This window comes from Rhagoletis pomonella, unplaced genomic scaffold (genome assembly GCF_013731165.1).
Source record: "Rhagoletis pomonella isolate Grant_MI unplaced genomic scaffold, Rhpom_1.0 Rhpom_scaffold_00004, whole genome shotgun sequence".
In the NCBI taxonomy this organism is placed as follows: Eukaryota; Metazoa; Arthropoda; class Insecta; order Diptera; family Tephritidae; genus Rhagoletis; species Rhagoletis pomonella.
Window position 1 is genome coordinate 27,706,942 of NW_023458558.1, and position 22,829 is coordinate 27,729,770.

At 35.2% G+C, this 22,829-nt stretch overlaps 2 protein-coding genes across 4 annotated transcripts in view; both read right to left on the reverse strand.

Annotated features, from left to right (window-relative positions):
• LOC118737370 (serine protease snake-like) overlaps nucleotides 1-2,475 on the reverse strand; it is a gene marked incomplete in the record, with an annotated part of 8,295 nt that extends 5,820 nt beyond the window's left edge. The window contains 3 exon segments of the mRNA XM_036467821.1: nucleotides 1,833-1,909; nucleotides 1,977-2,186; nucleotides 2,266-2,475. Of these exon segments, the coding sequence (XP_036323714.1) occupies nucleotides 1,833-1,909; nucleotides 1,977-2,186; nucleotides 2,266-2,317 (339 nt within the window).
• LOC118737368 (gelsolin-like) overlaps nucleotides 1-22,829 on the reverse strand; it is an 88,095-nt gene that overhangs the window by 45,633 nt on the left and 19,633 nt on the right. The gene's annotated exons all lie outside the window — the stretch shown is intronic.

Below are 22,829 nucleotides of genomic sequence, written 5' to 3' on the forward strand. Positions count from 1 at the left end.
ATATATTATTGTTACTAAAATGGCAGAACCATTTCGTTTAGTTTTAAAGGTGATAATTAGGGCTTTAAAACATATTCCGAAAAATATTTATTTATTTTTTTATTAAACAAATTCATAAAAATATTTGGTTATTTTTTTTACTGATTAAAAACTGATTTAAAAAAATCTTGAAAATTTCAAGAAGGGGTTTTTTAAAGTTGTGAATTTTTGAACACTACAATTTTTCAACTGATTTCAAAAAATCTTGAAAATTTCAAGAAAGAGGTATTTAATGTTGTAAATTTTTGAACACTGATTTTTTTTTTGTTAACTGTAAATGAAGTTAAACTGGAAATTTTTTATTTAATTAAAATTTATTTGTAATTTAAAGTTTAATTATTTTTTTTAAAGTCCAAAAAGTCATAGGGGAACAGTATAAAAAACGCAGCCAAAAATTTACGTCAGCTTTTGCTTTTACGATTATTTAAAATTCAAAAATAGGTAATTTTTAAAATTTTCGTTTTTTTTATGTTTGTGCAAAACCAGAACTACTATAAAAGGTTTTGAGATATTCAAAAATTGGAAATATGTTTTTTTCTTTTAGCAGGAAGAACTTCGTCATATGATAAAAGAAAAGTTCTAACTAAAACTCATACAAATCAAAAATGGTCGATTCCAACCATTAACTTTTAGTGCATACAAATAATCTGGTTCAGATAATATTTACCCATGCCTGCTGCAGCAAAGCACATCATCATAGAACGAGTTTAAAGTCGTTTTCATCGACAGCGGCGACAAACTTATGAAACATATGTAATCTCCCAAAAGCGCGTAGGCCTATCAGTCTAAGCCCGTTTCTAATCAAAACTTTAGAAGAACGAACTGCCTCTCAAATCAGATAACCCTTTTTCAAGGCCTTGCCACCACTCCAAATACAAAATGGATATAAAAATATACGCAATCTAATTAAGTTTGGTAATTGAAAATGCATTGGAGCATGAACAGATTGCGCTGTATGCGTATGTAGCGGATTCCAGAAAATTTTAACAATGGCCACATACCTAACCATGCCATCGGGCCTTATTCTGGGTACCTGACTGGTCACAACCGACTGCGATTCCACTTGCATCGAATATATGGGATCATAGGGTCGGAATGTTGGCTCAGCATTGAATATGATCCTACTTCGGACTTTTTCTCTGTTACTGTGCGGCTTTGAGCAGACAATAGCCAAACCCTTTGTTACAAAGAGTTCGCGTACCAGGGTCATTTTAGAAACCAATTAGGGAATCGGAAGGATCTTCCGTTCACTGGTTTAGGGATTCTCTCTTTAAGAGATAAAAAAGCTATTTCAGGTCACGATGTCTCTTGTCCTGTTATAACCAAGCACTAACTGACATACCCAACAACATTCTAGGCGAAAATTTTCGCATCTGCCAGCAAAGAGGCATTTAAAGCCTTAATTGGAAGGAACTTACGTAAAACGTGGTTGGAGGCTAGTAGACAGTTACAAAAGTTTGCTGGACAAACCAGGAACCCGTAGGAAGGTTGGCTTGTGGTGGTCTCCAGGTCATGACAGTTTTTATAGCAATGAAAATACTGATATTTTGCTATAAGCGTAGCCAAACGGACCCGAAGAGAAACACGTTAGGGCTTGTAAGAATATCGGTGGCTCACTGGCGTACGCCAAAGAGTAAAACCCAATTCAAGGGATTTATAGTTTCTTGTAGATGGCGACTCGCGACCACTCCCAATTCTTTTGCGGCAGGGTCTAAGAACTATCACTAACAGAACTCTAAAGCTAAGATACCACCTTTCCTTATTAGAGAGTAGACCACAATAATAATAATTACCATATACGGGAATTCATTGCGCTGTGTGGCAAGTCCACCAATTATACTATGTACAGATGGATAATAACTGGAACAGGCTAAAAAACAAGTTTAAGGTAAAAAAATATAAAAAAAAAACCTTTTCTAAACAAACTAATGTCTAACCTCTCTTTGCGGCATATTCCTTTGGTACATCACGGCAGCATACGAACTGTTCGGAGCGTTCAAAATAACAAGTTTTAAGTCGCTCTCTTGAATCATAAGCGCTCGGGCAGTATCTAATATTACGGCACATACCCTGCTCACCATCCGACAAAGTGCAGTCGATTTCATAGTCATCAATATCTGGAAATATTATACGATCTGGCATCTGTGCTGAAATTTTTAATACATATTTAAGTGAAATCTTAATTAAAAAAACAATTTTTTTTATGATTTTGTTTGAATCACCTACCCAGTGCCGTAATAGTCTGCACTAGTAAAATGAAAAGGTGTTTTAATTGCATTGCAAATGTTTACTATATGTATACTAGTTGGTAATCTTCAAAATATTGAGGTTTTTAAATTTCAACACTTTTGACACCAACAACGTTTTTTTAGTTCCCTTGTTTCAATGCCTGTATTTGTTTGCACATTTGCCATGAAACTGATAGTCTAGTTTGCGAAAGCGAAAGCATCGAGTTTTAATTTGGAAAAAGTGCGATAAGCCGGGTTACACTGACACAGATTTTAATATATACTATATTATAAATAAAATAAAATAAAAATCCATGTTTATTTTTCTGTAATGCGTTATCAGCACATCGCCACATACCCTCGTACTCGTATCTTTATACATACAACAAACATGTAGTGCATATCCACTAGGGTGGTCCAAAAAGAGTAAAGTCGGATGTTTATGCTCTCACTCCCTAGGATTGTTCTATACCAAAAAAATATACCCCTATTTTATATTTTGAAATCAAAAAATATTATATATGCTCAAAGTGCTCAAAATGTTCAAATTGTTTTATATGGGAAAAACACACAACTTTTCGTAGAAATGGTATAGAATTCTTGAAAATCCATACTTTTTGAGCGGAATCTCTTCTGGAGGCTCCTAGTAATAATAACCAATTATTTATTTAAGCAGTTTTTTTCATAGTAACTATATTTTAAAGGTCCGCAAAATTCACGGAAAATGCAAGAAAATGCAATGGAGTGATAAATAAAAAATCTTTAGTATTAAAAAAATGGTTAAGTAAATAATTGCATATCGTTATTGGAAGTCTCCTGAAGAGAAAAAATATTGATTTTCAAGAATTATATACAATTCCTACCAAAAGTTGTTTTTTATTAACCGACTTCCAAAAAAGGAGGAGGCTATCAGTTCGTCGGAATATTTTATTTTTATACCTTTCATGAGCATGAAATGGTATTATAACTTGGGTCCGATGTTTGTAAGTACCAGAATAAGAAGAGATAGACCCATTAAAATGTATACTTAAATGATCAGAACGGCGAGCTGAGTCGATTTAGCCATGTCCGTCTGTCCGTCTGTCCGTCTGTCTGTCTGTCCGTCTGTTTGTATACAATCTAGTCTCTCAGTTTTCGAGATATCCGGATAAAATTTGGTAGGTGGGTGTATTTTTATAATGTATTAATCATTTGTCGGAACCGGAAGAATCGGACCACTATAACATATAGCTCCCATACAACTGATTGTTCAGATATGAGATTTTTCGTTATAACTTCTCCATTTATGCAGCTGGGAACATGGCATTCCGCAATATTTCCATCCATTATAAAAAACATGCTTACAGTGAAAATGGCGAAGATCGGGTCGCTATAACCTATAGCCTCCATACAACCGATTGTTCAGATTCGAGATTCATTGTTATAACTTCTCCATTTATGCAGCTAGGAACATGAAAATTTGTATTACTTCTACCCATTATCAACAGAAAACTTAGAGTAAAAATTACAAAGATCGGGTCACTATAACCTATAGCTCTCATACAACTGATTGTTCAGATATAAGATTTTTCGTTATAACTCCTCCATTTATGTAGCTAGACACATGAAATTTTGCACTGTTGTCACTTATTATCAAAAGAATACTTTCAGTGAAAATGATACAACTGATTGTTCAGATATGAGATTTTTTGCCATAACTTCTTCATTTATGCAGCTAGAAACATCAAAATTCGCACCCTTTTCACTCATTACTAACATAATACTTACAGTGAAAATAACAAAGATCGGGTCACTATAACATATATCTCCCATACAACTGATTGTTCAGTTATGAGAATTTTCGTTATAACTCCTCCATTTATGTACCTAGGAACATGAAATTTTGCAATACTTCCACCCATTAACACCAGAATATACAGTGAAAATAACAAAGATCGGGTCACTTTTACATATAGCTCCTATACAACTGATTGTTCAGATATGCGATTTTTTGTTATAACTACTCCATCTATGTAGCTCGAAACATGAAATTTCGCCCTATTTTCACTCATTAGCAACAGAAAGTTTACAATAAAATTAACAAAGATCGGGTCACTATAACCTGTTTATTGCCCCTATATAACTGATTGTTCAGATATGGGGTTTTACTGAAAAACTCCTTTATTTGGACAGCTAAAACCGATAAATTTCGTACGCTATTTTTTAAATAATAATACAAAGTCTACTGAGAAAATCGTCAAAATCTATACTGTATAATCATAATCTCTTGTACCACTGATTGTTCAGATACCAGTTTTTGCGATATATGTATCTCCTTTATGTAGGAAGCTAAACCCATTAAATTGTGTTACCGGCTTACGTACCGATCACACAGTAGTGAAAATCACTTAGATTGGTGCTATATAAGGTATATCTTCCATACCTCTGATTGTTTAGATATGATTTTTTATATATGTATCTCCTCTGTCTATGCCTGCTGTGAATATATAAATTTATTCAAATGCAGTAATCTGTTAAAGTAAAATTTTCAGATGCTCATGAAAGGTATGAAGTCTTCGGTATAGCCGAAGACAGCGCTGCTCTTACTTGTTTTTTGTTATGTATGTTACCCCATAACCTTAGAACACGTCAACTGATCTCGATAATTCTTTGAAAGGTCGGAAAGGTAGTGTCTCAGAGGTGGTCCCATACACTCTGGTTTAGGCCCGATCATTGGATCATGAAAAAATTAACGGTACTCCTAAATTTTTATATGAGAATTGATGTCGGTTTTGTTTTTTGCTTAAAAATTACTAGTTTTTACAACGCTTTTTATCAACTTACAATGTTGTGTGTCCAGACAGAATTTTAGCAAAGTTTCTATACAACCCAATCTAGATATCAACCTCGCCTACCGGCCATACCAAAAACCGACCTCGATCATATTAAAGACTCTAGAGGTAGATGTCGCCTCGCCGCTAGCAGTTATATATTGCAGCTAAAAATATGCACTATATATGCTACAGCGGAAATGGACGACACGCCATTTCTTTAAATGAAGTTAATTCGTGCTCGTATGTATGTACATGCTAGGGTTATTTCGAATGTCATATTTTTCACATTCGTGAGTGCGAATGCGAATGCGAATTTTCGGGAATGCGAATGTTAAAAAAGTTATAATCAAAGTCATCGTTTTTATTACATAAAAATTTTGTAAATTATTCGAACATTGAACGTGTGCTTAACCTATACAGAGTTTTAATCTAGTTGTCAAAGTTCAAAAGGGGCATATTATATTAAAAAAAAGTAATTTCACTTGGAACGCTGCCGGGTGAAGCGGTCAAATACTTGCGGGCCAGATCTGTCAATTTGTCGTATTTTAGTTTAACTTTCCACCAATCGAGAGGCTTTTCGAAGACATGAGCTCGTTTTTCTTTAGGATAGGCCTTCAATCGAGACCACACATTTCACATTTTTTAATGTTTTCAGATTTTTAGATAAGACTTTTAACAGTACTTGTTGAAGGCCCATCAATGTTGCTTAATAAACTGCTTAACCGTTTATCGCCTGAAGCTAAAATCCGGTTATTGTCCGCATCCTGGTTAGACAGACTTAGAGCCATTTCAACAATATTAGAGTGGACTCTATGCCCGTGTACACATTCGCATTCGCAAAACATTCACATCATTTGATGCTTATCCGAATGTGTAAAATGATGCCAATCAATCGCATAACGAATGCGAATGCAAATGTTCACAACATCCCTGATACATATATATCGTCACCTGAAATGCAAAAATACGTAACAAACATCATCGCTCAAATGCAATAAGTCATAACTAATCAAAAATTTAAAATTCATGTTTTGATTTATATGATCGATTTCATCGAATTACAACTACTCACATCCCACACCGGCCTTTATATTTCCCAGCTCCGAAAGATTTGCGGGATGGGAAGAGGTATTGGACTCAACCCTAACAACAGATGGTATTGTCGTCGATGACTGGAGAGTATCCAGTGAAACATCCATGCCAGATCATTTTTGGATACTCTTCAGCATTCGCGGAAAAACCACTACCTCTTCCCTATTTCGGAATTCGACAAGAACTATATGGCAAAAATGTATCAGGCTAACGTCAGATAACCTAGACAGCAGTAAATCAAAGGAGATTACAACTGCTGTAGAACTAGAAAACACAGTAGATAAACTGGAAAAAACTCTAGCCATAGCTTTTAAAAAATCCACACCTTAAGAAAAAATCCCCTCCATGGTGGACGGGGGAGCTTAGGGAGCACAGGTCAAATCTCAGAAATATCTACAGCTACAGAACAAAAATGTGGCAGCCACACAAATATGAATTAAGGCAGTACAAAAAATTAGTAAAGAAAGCTAAAGCGGACTTTTGGCAGTCCTATTGCACAACCATAGGGATTCCGCTAGACTAGGCAAAGCTTTATCCAAGGAACACATCAACCCCAACCTTATTAACGGAGAGGACGGTGCATGGACAAGGACAGAGGAGGAATTACTAGAGACCCTCATAATTACACACTTTCCTGGCTGCGATCAGAGGCCAAAAACATAGCCTCATACAAATCGTCAGCAACTCTTACAAAAGGTACTCGACTCAATCGTAGACAAGGAAAAAATTAAGTTCGCTATAAATAAATTCTCCCCATACAAATCCCCTGGCCCAGATGGCATCATTTCGATAATGCTCCAGAAATTACAGGAGCCTATGGTACCCTGGCTGGAAAGAGTCTACAAAGCCAGTATCATCTTGACATACATTCCGAAAAGCTGGAAAAGAGTCAAAGTTGTCTTCATTCCCAAACCGGGAAGAAGAAATCACGAAAAAGCAAAAGACTTCGGACCAATAAGTCTTACATCTTTTCTGCTAACGGAATTGGAAAGACTTTTAGACCTACATAGAAGGCATTTTCTGGAAAATTCCAAACTTTCCAAAGATCAACATGCATACGTTAAGGGCAGGTCAACTGAGACTGCCCTTCATGAAGTCGTGCACACACACAGAAAAATGACTCCACTACAAGCAGTACACTCTGGCGGCATTCCTCGACATAGAGGGGGCCTTCAAAACCCTTACAATCGTAGTAATTGTTCGATCCCCAAGGGGAAGTTCTGTCTCCGCTACTATGGGTGGTGGTACTGAACGACATTCTACTGGATCTCAACAAAGGTGGAGTGAAAGTAGTAGCATATGCAGATGATGTAGTGTTGGCGGTATCAGGTCTCTTTCCCTCAACGATAAGAGAAATCCTAGCGGGAGCTTTGCTCCGGCTAAACACCTGGGCTACAAAAAGTGGACTGGGTGTCAACCCTAGCAAGACGGAACTGATGCTGTTCACCAATAAAATCAAAAATACCACAATGCAAGCTTCCCTCCCTTAATGGAACGACTCTCACATTGTCTTCCGAAGCTAAATACTTGATATATTATAAAATATAATGAAAACTTTCGCCAGTTTGTTTTGCACCCCACTTAAGGGTTTCTATTTAATCGATAATCGTTGTACAATCTATAAAGCATAGGGAAAGTTGTGCCCAGGATCATGTTGCACGCTGAGTTTCCAGTTCCACTGAAAGAGAACAATAAACCCCCTGCTGCACGGTGGTTCAAAACTGGCATTCATTCACTCCATTTTTCACTTCATTTGATTAATTTTTATTTTTTTTTATGAAAGCTTACAATATTTGCATGCGACCAGTTGAGCCTGATTTCTGAATTTTAATTTGATTATATTACATTTTTTAGTGCAAAATGCAGAAAAGGTAGCAATTTTGAAGAAAATGTATTCTCCTGTTCCAGTTAATAAATGTTACATAACTAAAACTTGTTGAAAACAATTGTATGGTCTTCCCAAAAAAAAAAAATGCACAACAAACATTTTTTAAAATGTCATAAAAAAAATGTTCACCAAAATATATATATTTTTTTTTGGTTTTTAGTAAAAATTGGTGGAAAAATGAAGGCTGCGGTGGATTATGAACATTGAATTCCAATTTTGAACCACTGTGTGTTGGTTTCGTCGTGCAGTATGAATTATGGTAAACGCATTTTGGTAGCAAAGGATGGCAAGGTCCTTGAAAAGGATTTGGCTTCATTTTTCGCTACAGCAGAGAAACTTATACAATTAAATAATATAATTAACTAGTAAATATTTGATTTAAATTACGATATGGGCAAGGTACTTTTATCATACAAGTTGTATGTACGTATTCCCAAATCATTTTGAAAAAATGTCCTTTATTTTACGTTTGTTAATATGGTCACCGTATGCATGGGCTACCCATAGAACTCCATATCCGCGAAACTACTGCGTCTGCGGCAGTCAGACTCAAAGAGTCAGGCTGCTGGAGGGCGCTGCAGCACGGCCATAGTGGCATTCTTGACAAGCTTATCGTATCGAATCAGGGAAACAATCATATTATATACCTTCTACGACAGATTTCAGGAAAAGCTTTCAGGTGAAGTTTCCATCAAGACGGGATTGGAGTAGGAGCAGGATAAACGAGGAGAATTCCACTGAAATCTATACTTGCGGGTCCAAAATGGACTGCGGTGTGGGTGCGGGGGTGTTCTCTGAAACGCTGAATGTCTCTCTCTCTCGTTTCGAACACCTAACATTGCTAGCGTCTTCAAAGCGGAAGTACTGGGCATCGAAAGGGCCTGTAAAGCAGTAGAAAGGAACTGTGAAAAGTAGAATTTTTTTCAGATAGCGAAGCGGCACTTCTGGCATCGCATTTCTGGCTAGCATATTTCAGGACGAATGGATTAGGACTGCGCCAAGAGTTCGTGCGAGCAAATCCAATTTTTTGGCAGCAAATGTTAGTTACACGGTTTTGTACTTTAAACGACGATGTACATGGCTTAAAGTCGATCTCAAATTTGTACTTAGGCTGTAGAAATTTCGATCTATGTTATGTAGTTTGTCTACTGTTAATTAAATCTGATGCTTTGTATTACATGCGCTCCACGTTTTTCGTTTTCAATCTCATTAATTGTTTAAAGTAACTTTTGCTAAAACTTCTAACTTCTTTGCTAAAAATTCTGTGGGACTGAGAAATATTATTTTCTACTTTTTAGTCCATTTATAAAAAGGTGGTATATTAAAAAGTTTCTTATTTTATTTATTTCATTTATGTCGGTTACATTTCTCATTACAAGCATGCTTGTGTACAACACACATATTTGTTGTTGTAGTTGTGCAGTACCAGTGGCAATTACTGACGCGATTATCATTCATACAAATATGTAAAAATTCCGCCTGAAGGGAGTTACACACACTCCACACACACACACACTGGTTTTTACTCAACTCTCGATATTGCCATTACAATTGTATACATTATATGCATGTGCGCTTACATAGGTATGTATATCATTGGCATAACTGTGCTAAGCACAAGCATGCGAGAGCAGAATAATGCAATTAAAATCCTTAGTTTGCAATTAATAAGTATGCAGCAAAATGAAGTTGTTTTGCTCGCATTTTTTACTTTGTTGCTGAATGACATAAATAGTTTCTGTTAGTGTGCTTAGAGCGTTCATAAGTTGCAGACAAATAAACTGGTTTCAGATCATTGTCAGAGAACTCCGATTCACTAATGATTTTCAAAAAGCAAACAGGCTTGTATGTAAATACATACAAGTTTTATAAAAAATTCCATTAAATATTTAACGATCCAGAAAAATCACACAAAAATATCAACCACACTTGGCTTTCTAATAATAGTAATACTATTTGTGCGCTTGTACTTTTGCCAAGAGTTTGGCCGAGCTTCTCCTCCAATGTGTGGTGTGCGGTCTTGATGTTGTTACACAAATGAGAAAGACCTACAGTTTTACGCCTCTGAACGGAAAATGCATTTTTTGAGAAGCTTGTTCATGCCAGAAATAGAATCGGATGTTTGCCATTGCCAACCGGGAGGAGTCGCTGTTAGAAAATCTTGGCTTTCTACTTCTACATTAATTAAAAAAAAAAAACCAAAAATAATCGGGATTTCTGCCCAAAGTAATATGAGGCAATCTTCTTTTCAGTTATGGGTAAATCCTGTTTAACAATAGCCTTATTCAGTTCACCACTTATCTGCTCGCTTGAGCTCATCCCTGCTAGCTTAACGAATAATTATTACTAGAAGCGCCAGTTCCTGTCGAAATTCGACCCTTTTTCATTTTTCCAAGAGTATTGGATAGATTTTCTAACTTAGCACGTCAAATAACTTATAAGGTACAAAATTACTTACTGGAAAATCTCCTGCTTTAGAACTAAAACGTGACTAACATTTTTTATATCTTTTAAGTCTTTGGAGGACTTTGGCCGGACTTGGAACTGACCCGATACATTCCCGTTTGTAGATAAGTTTCGATAATTTGATACATATCGATAACTCGATGAATTTAAAAACCACTAAAATCCGACAACTTAACAAAATTCGATAACTTTCGATAACTGTGCATTTCGAGGGCTCGAAAAATTTCGATAACTCGAAAGTCTATAAATCTCGATATAAATCGAAAGCTCGATAAACTTTGAATACCTCCATAAATTTCAATGACTCGGTTAATTTTGATAGCCCCATATTTTTCGAAACTATTGTCAAATTTCGATAACTCATTATACTCTGGTAACACGATAAAATTCGATAAGCAGTGATAACTCCATAAACTAATATAAACTTGAAATTTAGATAACACGATATATTTTTAAAATTCCAAAAACTTCGATTCGATAATCGAAAAATTTCAGTAATCAATAAATACCGATAGCTCGATATATTGAAAGAACTTGATGCATTTCGATAACTCGGTAAATTTCGTTAACTTTATAAATCTTATATATAAAAAGGCAAACGCGTTTCCTTGACACCCCTTTTACGGCTGAAGAATAATTCTAAGGTATAAATAGTTATATAGCGTAAGAAAGGTATTTTGATGCAGATGTGCAGAGTACCTAAAATTTCAAATAAATTTAACAGAAAGCGAAAGGAGACAAAGAGAAATATAAAACTGAAGAATTATGGTTTTATGTGATAGAATATTTTGTTATGCAGTCCTATGTTATGTAATGCTATCCTAAGTTATGTTATGTTACGTTACGTTATAGTATGCTAAGTTATGTTAAATTATGTTATGCTATGGTACTTAACATAACGTTTTTTATACCCGAGCACACTTGCGCACAAGGGTATTATAACTTTGTTCACATAACGGTTGTTTGTAACAGGCGAAACGAATCTAGATAGATATAGACAAATGTATACATAAGCAGTGAATGTCTGCCCGTCCGTCCGTCCGTATATCCATCCGTCTGTGCACACGGTACCTCGAGTAAAATTTAAGATATCTTAACGAAACTTGGTACGTGCACTTCTTTCGGCCGTAGGGCGGGTGGTATTAAAAATGAGCAAAATCGGCCCTAACCACGCCTACCTTCCATATAACGGTAATTTGCGGAAATACGAAATTTGCGATATTTTAGTAACCACTGAAGATTATTCACTCAAAATTGATATTTACAATAAGTTTTAGACGAGAAATAAGAATATTATAAATTTTTGGAAAACAGGCGTAACCACGCCCACTTATGGTTACATGTGTATATCTTGGTAACCGCTTCACCGATTCCGCCCGAACTTGGCACAGTTGTTAGCCTTGGTATAGCATACCAAACGGCTGAAAATTTTAAAAATCGAACAATAACCACGCCCACATCCCATATAACGGTACTTTTGAGAAATACGAAATATTTGTTAAATCAGAAAATATTAAAGCTAATTTATTCAAAATTGATGCTTGCAACAATTCCGTACCAAGAAATACATATATGATAAAATTGTGGAAAATGGGCGTAGCATCGCCCACTTACGATCACATATTCGTATCTCGGTAACCGTTCTACCAATTTGTACCAAACCCAGTATAGTTATTGCGCTTGCTACATAAAGGTAAAACGTTGACAATTATTGAAATCGGACTAAAACTACGGCCGCTTTTCATATATCTAACGGCAAATTTCGGAAATGCTTGAAGCTTCAATATTTCGAAATTCAAGGACGCTAATTTACTCAAAATTTATACTAAAAACAATCCCTTGAAAGAAGTAACATTGTTTGGAACTTTCGCCGGTTATTTAATATTCGGCGCCGCCCGAGCTTAGATTTTCTTACTTGTTTTATCATAGCCGTTAGAATTTAAAATTGAATTTTCTATACAGTCTATGGACGAAACACTCGTGCTATTTTAATAAAAAAAAAAAAATTTTAATTGAAAATTCATTTCATTTTCTTAAGCAAAACATGCGAATAGTCATGCTGGAAAATTTGTGGTGAGCATTTATTCATAGAAAATATGTAATTATATGTTTGCGGTAATTTCTCGACTTTCATTATTGGCCCCGATAAATAATTTGCGGTTTGATTGTTATCTGCATTCCCTTACAGCAAATGCAAATGAGTGCACCTATGGTGAAGGAACAAAATCGAACACACACAGAAATCAAACTAATAAGGCTGTGCTCGAGTAAAGCCATGTTATGTGAAGCATGAAAAAAAAATTATATCATTGTAAAGTACTTATGTACATTTTGTCTGTTAACTGGCATATAAATATTTTGCGAAAATATTTTTATGATATTGTTTTTAGAGAATAAAAAAATTTCTAAAATTAATTTTTTCTAACTATAATAGAAATTTCGCGGCCTTATAAATAAATATTTACACTTTGTCTAATAGTTATAATTTTTTTTACAAAAAAATTCTTTTTATCTCTTTTTTTTCAACAATTAAATATTTTCGTATTATCTACGCTAGTAAATATAAAATGACTATTATTCAGCAATCTGCGTCAATCGGTTACCCTCAAAAACCTATGGAAAAATGTGTGTCCCTATTATTAGATACGTATAAGAGATATTCATATTTTTTTTTATTCACTTAGCGAAAATTTCGTGAATCACTTGACATGGCTCTACTCATTTGGAATTCGGTTTATGTGTGCGTGATTGCGCTTATGGGACATTGTTATAACTAGTTTTCGCCGCTGGAAATCACTTCAAGAAAGCGACAAATTTTTGAATTGACATTTTAATTGATTGCGTGCATGCATGTCATATTCACACATTCATACACAAATGCAAATGCAACATTTAGTGCATGGTTTTGATCGATTTACTTTAATTTAATTTGCATACTATTAATTTATACATATTTTGTTATGTACTTTCAATTAAAGCACTTAGCCTAAGGTTGCATACATTAAATACTTATGTAGGTAAATAAGCGGCATATTTAGTTGAATTGAAATATCGGTAAATATTTAATTGAATTAAATAGCTTAAAATAAAATTTTCACAATTCTACCGTATTGGCTTCTTAAGCAGTTTGGCATTTTCAAATTTCATACACTTTAAGTTAAAATTGATAGTATGTAGTTATGTAGTTAAATTAATATCATATAAGAAAATTATTTTTTATTTGAGTAGGCATGAAATGGTAGTCTTGCACTACAGTTCAGCGTTGCGAGTGATTTCTACTGAGCAACGAGCACTTTACCTCTCACTGCTCTGACTTTTTCTAAACATGGAAACGTAATTTGATCTGAAGCGATTTCTCAGCTGACTGAACCTCTAAGTTTTCACAGACTCTTCCGCTACGGGCAAATAAATGGATCATTTACGTAAGATCACACATCAGGTCATTCAAATATATCTTTTATATTTTATCTTTTTTACCATATTAGTAAGAATGATGAATGCACTCGTCTTAAGAGGGTAAATGACATGAATGAGCATTCCAACTATTTTTATTCAGTGTTCTTTCTTCAAATTTGTATTTACCCGGCTGTTGGAAATGAACAACTTCATGAATATCTGATAGTGTATCAAAAAAGTGAAATTAAAACTAATAACATGAATAATTTGGGATTAAAAAGATAATTTTACAAGCACCGGGATTACTATAATTGAGAAAATTGGCAACTAATTCGTATAATTTTAAAGCAGATTGTGTCTCTAAGGCCTACTGAAACAGGCGTGGTGTGGTGCCGCGTAGTGCTAGTCTGAGGGAATAATTCTTGTATACGTTGTCTAAAAATTACAAATAAATAAATAAAATATGGTTGGCTAGGCAAAAATTGAGTAATTATCTGACCATATGCATCATGCTGGAACACCACGAAGGGATGCAAACTGTTTAAGTACAAGTAAAAAGTAAGTCAGTCGAAGGTGATGTCGCCAACTCAATATGCACTGCGCGTACCGAAAGGCAAGCGAAGATGACCCCCCAGCATTTCTCCCATCGCCAACTAACTGCTACTTTAATTAGACTGAAATAGCCTATACCTGTGTTTATAAAAGGACGAGTAAAAGCGTGAAGCCTCTTTACTGGCAAAACTTCTATTTCTTTTGGATGCTGCGTTGCGGTGTTGCGCGATTACTGCGGCGTAGTAGAAGATTCTGCTCTGTGTCTCTTATTAATGCCCGCAAGCCCTGGTTAAGATTAAACTTGCGATAGCACAAATCAATTGTGAGACGTGTCATCTGGTGTTGGCGGGGCTAAATCGTTTACTAAAAAACTCACTATTTTGATTGCACTGAATTCGACTCTCAATCGACAAATATCATATCGTCTACGTAGGGAGAATATTTGTAGATATTAACATTTGCAGAACACTTTTTCCCACAAGCAGACGAGAAGTTTCTTCACAATTCACTACTTTTTTATAAATATTTTGTTGAGGGAAGGAGAAACATGGCCTGTGCATTTCGGAATCTCTCCCACTAGCTGAATTGTCGGGGGATCGGGGCAGAGTTGACACTGAGTTATCCTTCAATTCTATTATCATCATTAAGGACTATTCATCGAGCTTCCCTTTTGTGCACTTATCATCAGACAGATATATGGAGTTGAGTCCTTTAAACCAATGGGTCTTGGTAAATTTATCGGTTACATTTTTGAGAATGGTACCTACCTCATTCTACGGGAGATTCTTGCAATATTTCAACTACTCGTACAATTTAGTTTTGAAATGATTCCTATGCTACTGCATTTCAAGTATTTGCTGTTTTGCTGAAATTAATTTTATTTTTTATTTTTTGTAGTTTAACACTAGAACGGCAGGTGCGTCAAATTTGGCACATCTAAATTGTTAATGTATTATAAATGTGTGAATTTGTTGTTTGTTGCAGGTACTGCGTAAGGTGGTCATCAACGAAGTAGCGAACAAATCATTAGCAATACACATTTTTCATTAATAGATTATTCAAATATTGTACTGCATTGTGAACGGTGAAATGAATGGTTTCAATCCAAACATAATTTTAGATATCTTGAGCAATACTGTGGAGGTTGATTCTCAAGGTCCGGAATCTTATCCAAGTATAAGAAAATTCTGAAAGCGAGGATGCATTTCCGCCCCAATCTCATTTAAAATATACTATTAAAATTTTGACACAAAGGGTGTTCTGGGCAGATGAATGATCCGGGGCTTTCTAGTGTTAAGACAGATAGTCTATGGGTTTCAAAATATTTCCATAGAAAAACGCCGCACATTAAAATTTAACTGTCATACGAGTACTGCATGTAACTTCTTCCTGCTATCTTCTCCTGTAATTTGCTTAATATGTTTAATTAAATTAACAACACAATGATGGTCAGTTGAAAGCACAGCGCACGTCAACCCGGCAGCCACTCAGTCAACAACCCACAACCGGCAACCAGCCAACAGCCGGCTACCGCACCAGAAGCCAAAGTCAATGGTTGTTGTTTTTGCTTGGAGTTGGTTTACACAGACAGTAAAGTTCGTTGTTTTCATATTTATACTGTCGCCATTCAATAAACAGAATAATTACCTTTAATTAAATTAATGATGACGAAAAAAGTTCAAACAATAATAAAAAAATAAAAACAGCAACAAGCAAATGAACATAAAACAACAGAAAAAAAACTTAAAAGTAAAACAAAAAAAAAAAAGCTTGATAAAATGCGCATAATAGCAACAATGCATAATTAAATGAGCGCTTGTATCAAGGGAGGAAAATGTAAAAAAAAAAACAACGCACAGTTTGAAATAAATATAGCATTGAGGAAAATGTATTAAAAATACAGTTGAAAGCACGTCTGCAATAATTATATTAATAATCAGAGCATAATTGATGAGGATTGAATGAAAAATTGCAACAATTTAATGCAAACAAAATTTCAATTAAACACCAAAGCTGTAAATATGCATTCGTCCGATTCCGATTCAGAATGCAGTTGCAGCAACGTACATGCATGTACCTACCATGGTTTTGTAGGTGTGTAGCATGCACACACATGCACGCTACACATAGTATGTATGTACATACACACATTTGTCGGCTTGTTTGCATTTCGGGAAGTTTGTTTGGCAATCAGAATGAGCTTTACTCGGGCGCCGCTTAATAACAATATCCGTGTCAGAGTCAAAACAGGAGCTGTAATAAACTTGTCGCGCCTTGCTACTTATGTATGTATGTAACACGTACCGTTACAATGACCCAGAAGCTTCAGCAGGTGTATCATCAACCGGGTAAAACAACAACTGTAACAATAAGAATAGCAATGAAGCGTTCGTTGGCAGTCATGCAGCCATGCAAAGGTGTTTGGCTAAGGCGCTTAAGCGTGTGGCGGCATTTAACGCAAGCGAGTGCAGTAAACTAAGACGATGATGACCGGGTTGGGTGGCACATGTGACATGCGGGTTATGCCGACTTGATGAACGCAATGAAGACGTACATACATATTTGCGGCAGCTACCTGCCTGTTTGTGTGTGTGGGTGTGTGTGTGATTGCAACCCTGCAGAAAAAAATTATCAATAAGCCACTTGTTGTTAGATTTTTTTGCGGGATTTCTATAGAATATATAACTTGTAGTTAGCTACAAAAAGCTAACTAGAAATTAATGGACAAGTAATGCAGGACATTGTTTTCTTTAAACGCGTTTCTATTTAAATAACCTGAACTTCGCAAATACTTTTTCGAATTGAGGACAAATATAAGGTAGAGCGAAATTTCATATTTTCATTTTGACGTTATGTCTGATGGAGTTCGAATATGGGACTACCTACAGTAGAATATGTAAACAAATATGAAATGTAATAAAATAAAAAAAAGAAGAAATTAAATAAAAAAATATATTTTGTTTTTCCTGTTGATATTATATGCCCAAAAGTAGTTAGTTACAAGTTAGTTACATCAAATGCAGAGGTAACCACCCTTGACTATTTCGCGATCATCGCCATAGAAATATAGTTAGCTTTCGTCAAAGAAAATATACAGCTAATATTGACTTTTAGCTCCTTCCTAATCAACTTAGGGACGATTACTCAATGTATGGTTAACACTAATCTGCGGTTAAAGATCGTTATTGACGTCTACGACTCCATGCATATAACAGGGAGTCGGTAACGGCGATAACGAGGTTTAACCTGTAGGTAGTGTTAACCAGACATTGAGTAACCGGCCCTTAAAGTTAGTTTATAGTTAGATACATTTCCTGCAGGGAAGTAAGCCACACCAGCCGCAGTGTGCAGTTGTGCAATTGTTGTTTTTGGTATTTGAGAGGTATCCGCTGTATGCTATTAGATGCTGGTGTTTGCACGTTGACCCTAATTGGAACACGCACTGGTGGTCTACTTACCTACAGTGGTCGAAATAATTATAGCCGCATCACATTTTGACAAGTTTTAACATAGTATTATTTTTGTCGATATTTAATTTTAGTATTTTTTTTTTCATTAAAATATAGTTCATACTTTAACAAATACCGTGTAAATTCAAGTTTCAAACTTTGTGCACCATTATAAAAAAAAATTAAACAAATTTCTAAATTTTTTAATTAGATTTCTTAGAAAGATTGATGAGTATGCAGTTTTGTAGTCCATTGAATTCTAGTAGAACAAAGTACAAGTTTCAAATGGCTAAAAATTACGGTTGATTTTTTAGGATTTTTTTTTCCAGGGTGTTTCGGTTTTCGTCCATATAAAAATAAATTTTGTGTATTCGTTATATGGAAGCAAATGGGACAACACAAATTCTAAAAAATCAACCGTAATTTTTAGCCATTTGAAACTCATACTTTGTTCAGTATAACATTTTTACGAAAGTTTGTTGAATTTTTTTTTAAATATTGCACAAAGTTTCAAACTCGGATTTACAAGGGTTTGGTTAAAGAATGAACTATTCTTTTATCAAAAAATAACGAAAATGAAATAACAACAAAAGTAATATGTTAAAACTTGTCAAAGTGTGGTGCGGCTATAAATGTTTCGACCACTGTACATACTTGGATAGGAGTATACGTATAATAAGTATGTCTGTACTTGCTTACCTCAAACTTGCGGAGCTTAAGCCTGTTCGATTGAGTGGGCATAAATTTACACATCTACATAAATATATATGATGGATATGAAGGTTGATATGCACGCCTTGATTGACGTTATAAGTTAGCGACTTAGGTGTTTGCTAATATCTACTTATACATACATACATCATCATTGATGAACAGAAGTATGTGAATACGTAGGTTTCACACGAAATATAAACCCAAAATTTAAAGATTTTTCTCGTACATACATAAATACGTGGCTTATATGTGGAATACTCTATCCTTCAAGTCATAAATATAATCCTACTAATATAATAAATGTGATATGTTTGTGGGTGAGTGTGTGAGTATGTTTGTTGATTTTTTCACGCTAAAACGGGTTAATGAATTTCAATGAAATTTGGCACAAGTTTAGGTTATAATGCGGGTCAACATATTGGATATCATTTGAAATGGGGTTACCACCTTTTGCAAAAGTTAAATCGATAATTTAATAAGTTCAATAAAATATTACCACAATTTAGATGTCAAGCTAAAAGGGTGCAAAAACGATTTTTTTCGAAAATATTTTTTTAGGAGGTTGCCTCCTGCTAAAATTTACAGCAATGCGGGTGTCAAACGAAATCGGCTCAAGAACGATTTTTAATAAAATAGTTTTTAAGAGGTTTGCCACCGGTTAAAAGGTAAAATCAGTTTAATTAATATGTTAAAGGAAGTAATTTACTGTCAGTTATTGGCAGTTACTGTCGGAATTAAACCGTTTTTCCAGTTTTTAAGAGCGAGGTTTTCTGGCTTAGCACGTCGTTTAACTTATAAGGTACAAAATTGCTTACCGGAAAATCTTCTGCTTTGGAACTCGTGACTAAATTTTTTTATATCTTTGAAGGTTTTTGATAGGATTTAAGTTGATTTGATTTAAGTTAGTCGATAAATTTCGATAACTTGTTATACATCGCTAACCCGATGAATTTAAGAAACACTAAAATACGATAAATTAACAAAATTCGATAGCTCGACTGATTTCGATAATTTTCGATAATATTCGATGGCTGTTCGTTCCGAAAGTTGGGTATATTTCGAATACCCAAAAATTTATATATCTCTGTATAAATCGATAAAATTTAGATACGTCCATAGCTCCATACTTTTGGAAAGCTATAAATTTAGCTATGCGATAGCTCGTTAACGACAGAATTCGATAAGCAGGGATAGCTCGATAAATTTTGAAAATTCCAAAACTCGAATTCGATAAGTCGATAAACTTCAGTAAATCAATAAATATCGATAGATCTATGAGTTGAAAGAACTCGATGCATCACGATAATTCGATACATTTCGTTAGCTATATCAATAACGATAATTTAATAAAAATCGATTACTTGATAAATATCATTAACGATGAAAAAATTAGCATGTTAATACATATAAAGAATTCTATACAAGGTGCACTCCACCAATCGTTCACCACCTCTAAAATTTAAGGAAATATTTTTGCTGAATAACGCAAAAATTTGACGTGCCAAATCAGAGCTGCTCTAGATTTTTTTTAAGTTAGAAAAAACATATTTTTACTACAGAATCGGATTCCGAGGATAAAATACGTAACTCTTGTTTGAAAGTTTTATTGGAAAACGAAAAAATATGCATTACCAAGTCAGGAATGCTCTATCTTCTGGTTGTATTACCGACTTCCGGTTTTTTATACCAACAATGGGTAAAATCGTACGTTGTTAGTAAAATTAAAACAGTATGATTGTTATTAGGCTTAAATATCCCAATTCATTAGCTAATAAACTTATCCAACACTGTTTTTTCACAGCATGTACCTACATATTGAAAAGGACGCCTGCTGGAGCATTCTACTGCTGCCACTTGAAGGTTTTAAAGCCATTCCTTATGATCTCACTATCAAGTTCCCAGATATCATGCAACCGAAATCATCCTTTTGACAAGCAGTACAAGGTCAGAATCCCTGAAAAGGGCCAAGTGTTGTATACCGTTGGATGACGCGAGTACTTGGTCAGGCGAGAAAAGTCTGCAAATGTGCTCACACCCAACCACATTCCAGGCGGTAGTCTTCGCAATCGAAGTCTGTGGTCTAGAATGTCTTCTCAGAAGGACAAGCGGGGCCAGAATAAATATTATGTCGGATAGTCAGGCAGCGCTTAAGGCTTTACACACATTAGGAACGATGTCAAGGCTTGTGGACAGTTGTAAAACTTTTCTGAACAGCCCAGGAGCTCATAATAGAGTAAAGTAGGGTCCCACCCCTGGGCATGAAGGGTTTGAGAGCGATTAACGGGCTGACCATTAAGCTTTGCCGAGAGGGCCTTAGAGCTCTTCCAGGTTATCTGACAGGGCACGGCAAATAAAGGTATCATTTGAACAAAATGAGGCTCTCTGTAGAGACGAACTGCAGCTTTTGTGGGCTTGTGGAGGAAACCTTAAAGCATATTCTATGTTACTGCCCACGTGTCATGAATCGTATACTTGTACCAGGTTCGGGAACGAATATCTTCTACATCCAGTCTAAGGTTGGAGTGATTACCATTAGGGTTTGGCACTATAGATCTTTCTTTAAGTCGCAGTACGAGTATACCCAACGTAATAATAATAATAATAATAATAATGGTAAAAAAAGTATGACAGTTTAGATTTGATATGGGTTTTGCAGCAATTCAATAGTATTTAGTAGTATACATATTTTATATACATACATATGTAGGTATATGCAAGTAATAAACAAAAATTCCTTACCCGCACGCCAAACTACAAAAAAAAACTACGCCAAATTTTGCTTGCATTAAGATTAAAATAATTGCATTTTTCTACACCTTAAAATTAGTTGCTCAAACTCTCATTTCCATTAGGTATCCTTGCAATTTCCTTTGCCAGGCGCCGCGTCGTCTTGTGATGTGCATTTCGTGTATTTCACAATTATAAATGAATTCGTACTTATGTTTGTATTTTCTTTTCAGTTTCACTTGGGCGCATTGTTGTTGGCTTTCTCGATTTCCTTCATTGTAACGTAATTCGTTTAACATTTTCTTTTCCATTTTCATTGTAATCGAGTACTTAAGCCTCAACACCTTCTTACACAGCTGGAGGCTAAGGAGTTTTCTTCTTACTACTGCTTTGAAAGCGTCGTAACAAGCTTTGCATGCAAACAATGCTTACGCGGCGGCGGCACAACTTGCAGCAGCAGCAGCAGCAACACAAAGTAGGCGGATCACATGCATAAGAGTTGCCTGTTGAAAATGTTGTAGGTACAATGCAATTTCATAATTTCGTTAATTTCAGCCAATGCTGAGTGTATGGCCGAGAACAAAAGCGCTAGCTATTCAGGTTAAATGCTGAAAACACGCAGTTAAAATATCCAGGTGGTATGGCAGCAACGAATCGCTCGAACGGTAGCAAGTACGGCTACCGCCCCACTCACGCAAGTGTACAGTGAAAGTGGCAACGGCAACAAATATTAAATTGCACAACAAATATGGCGCTTTTATTTCGATTTGTTTTTGTTTTATTTCCTCCTCACCGCGTATGCCAATACGAGTAAGTAGTAAGCGGAAGCTACAATTTCCCCCATCAATTCTTCCCATGAAATGGCAGATATGCATTTTAATTGCACTGAAATGTGACTGCGAAACATATTTTATTGTTAAAATGCAAAAAGGGTTAAATGCAAAAGAACACTCTATAAAGTGGAGAGAACGAGTATGTTATAGTGGTGCGCTTCATGTTGGCGCTGAAGTTGAAAACAACCAGCTGCGTTTGCTGGAAGTAAAAGCTTATTTTTGAGTTAAATGGGTCATTGGATTGCGGCTTGCCAACCGAGAACTACTTATTTACATACATATGTATATGCCAATTATTGCTACAGATACAGCTACTAATTGTGGTTATATAATAGATGTAAATACATACAAATGTATATATGTGTATATACACATCTAGATACATATAGTGGCCAGAGTTTCATTTATCTACTGGTGTAGAATATTCCGTTGTGTTGGTTGTTTAATTTTCTGCAAATTTAAATGCATGCCTAAGCGTAAATTTGTGTATGCACATAGAATAATAGCATCAAAATTCACAATAGTATTGTTGCAGATTATGTTTATTTTATTAGTTTAAATAATTTTCATTCAAATTATAATTTGATCTAAGAACAGAACACGATTCAAAGGGAAATTTCATCAAAATTTCA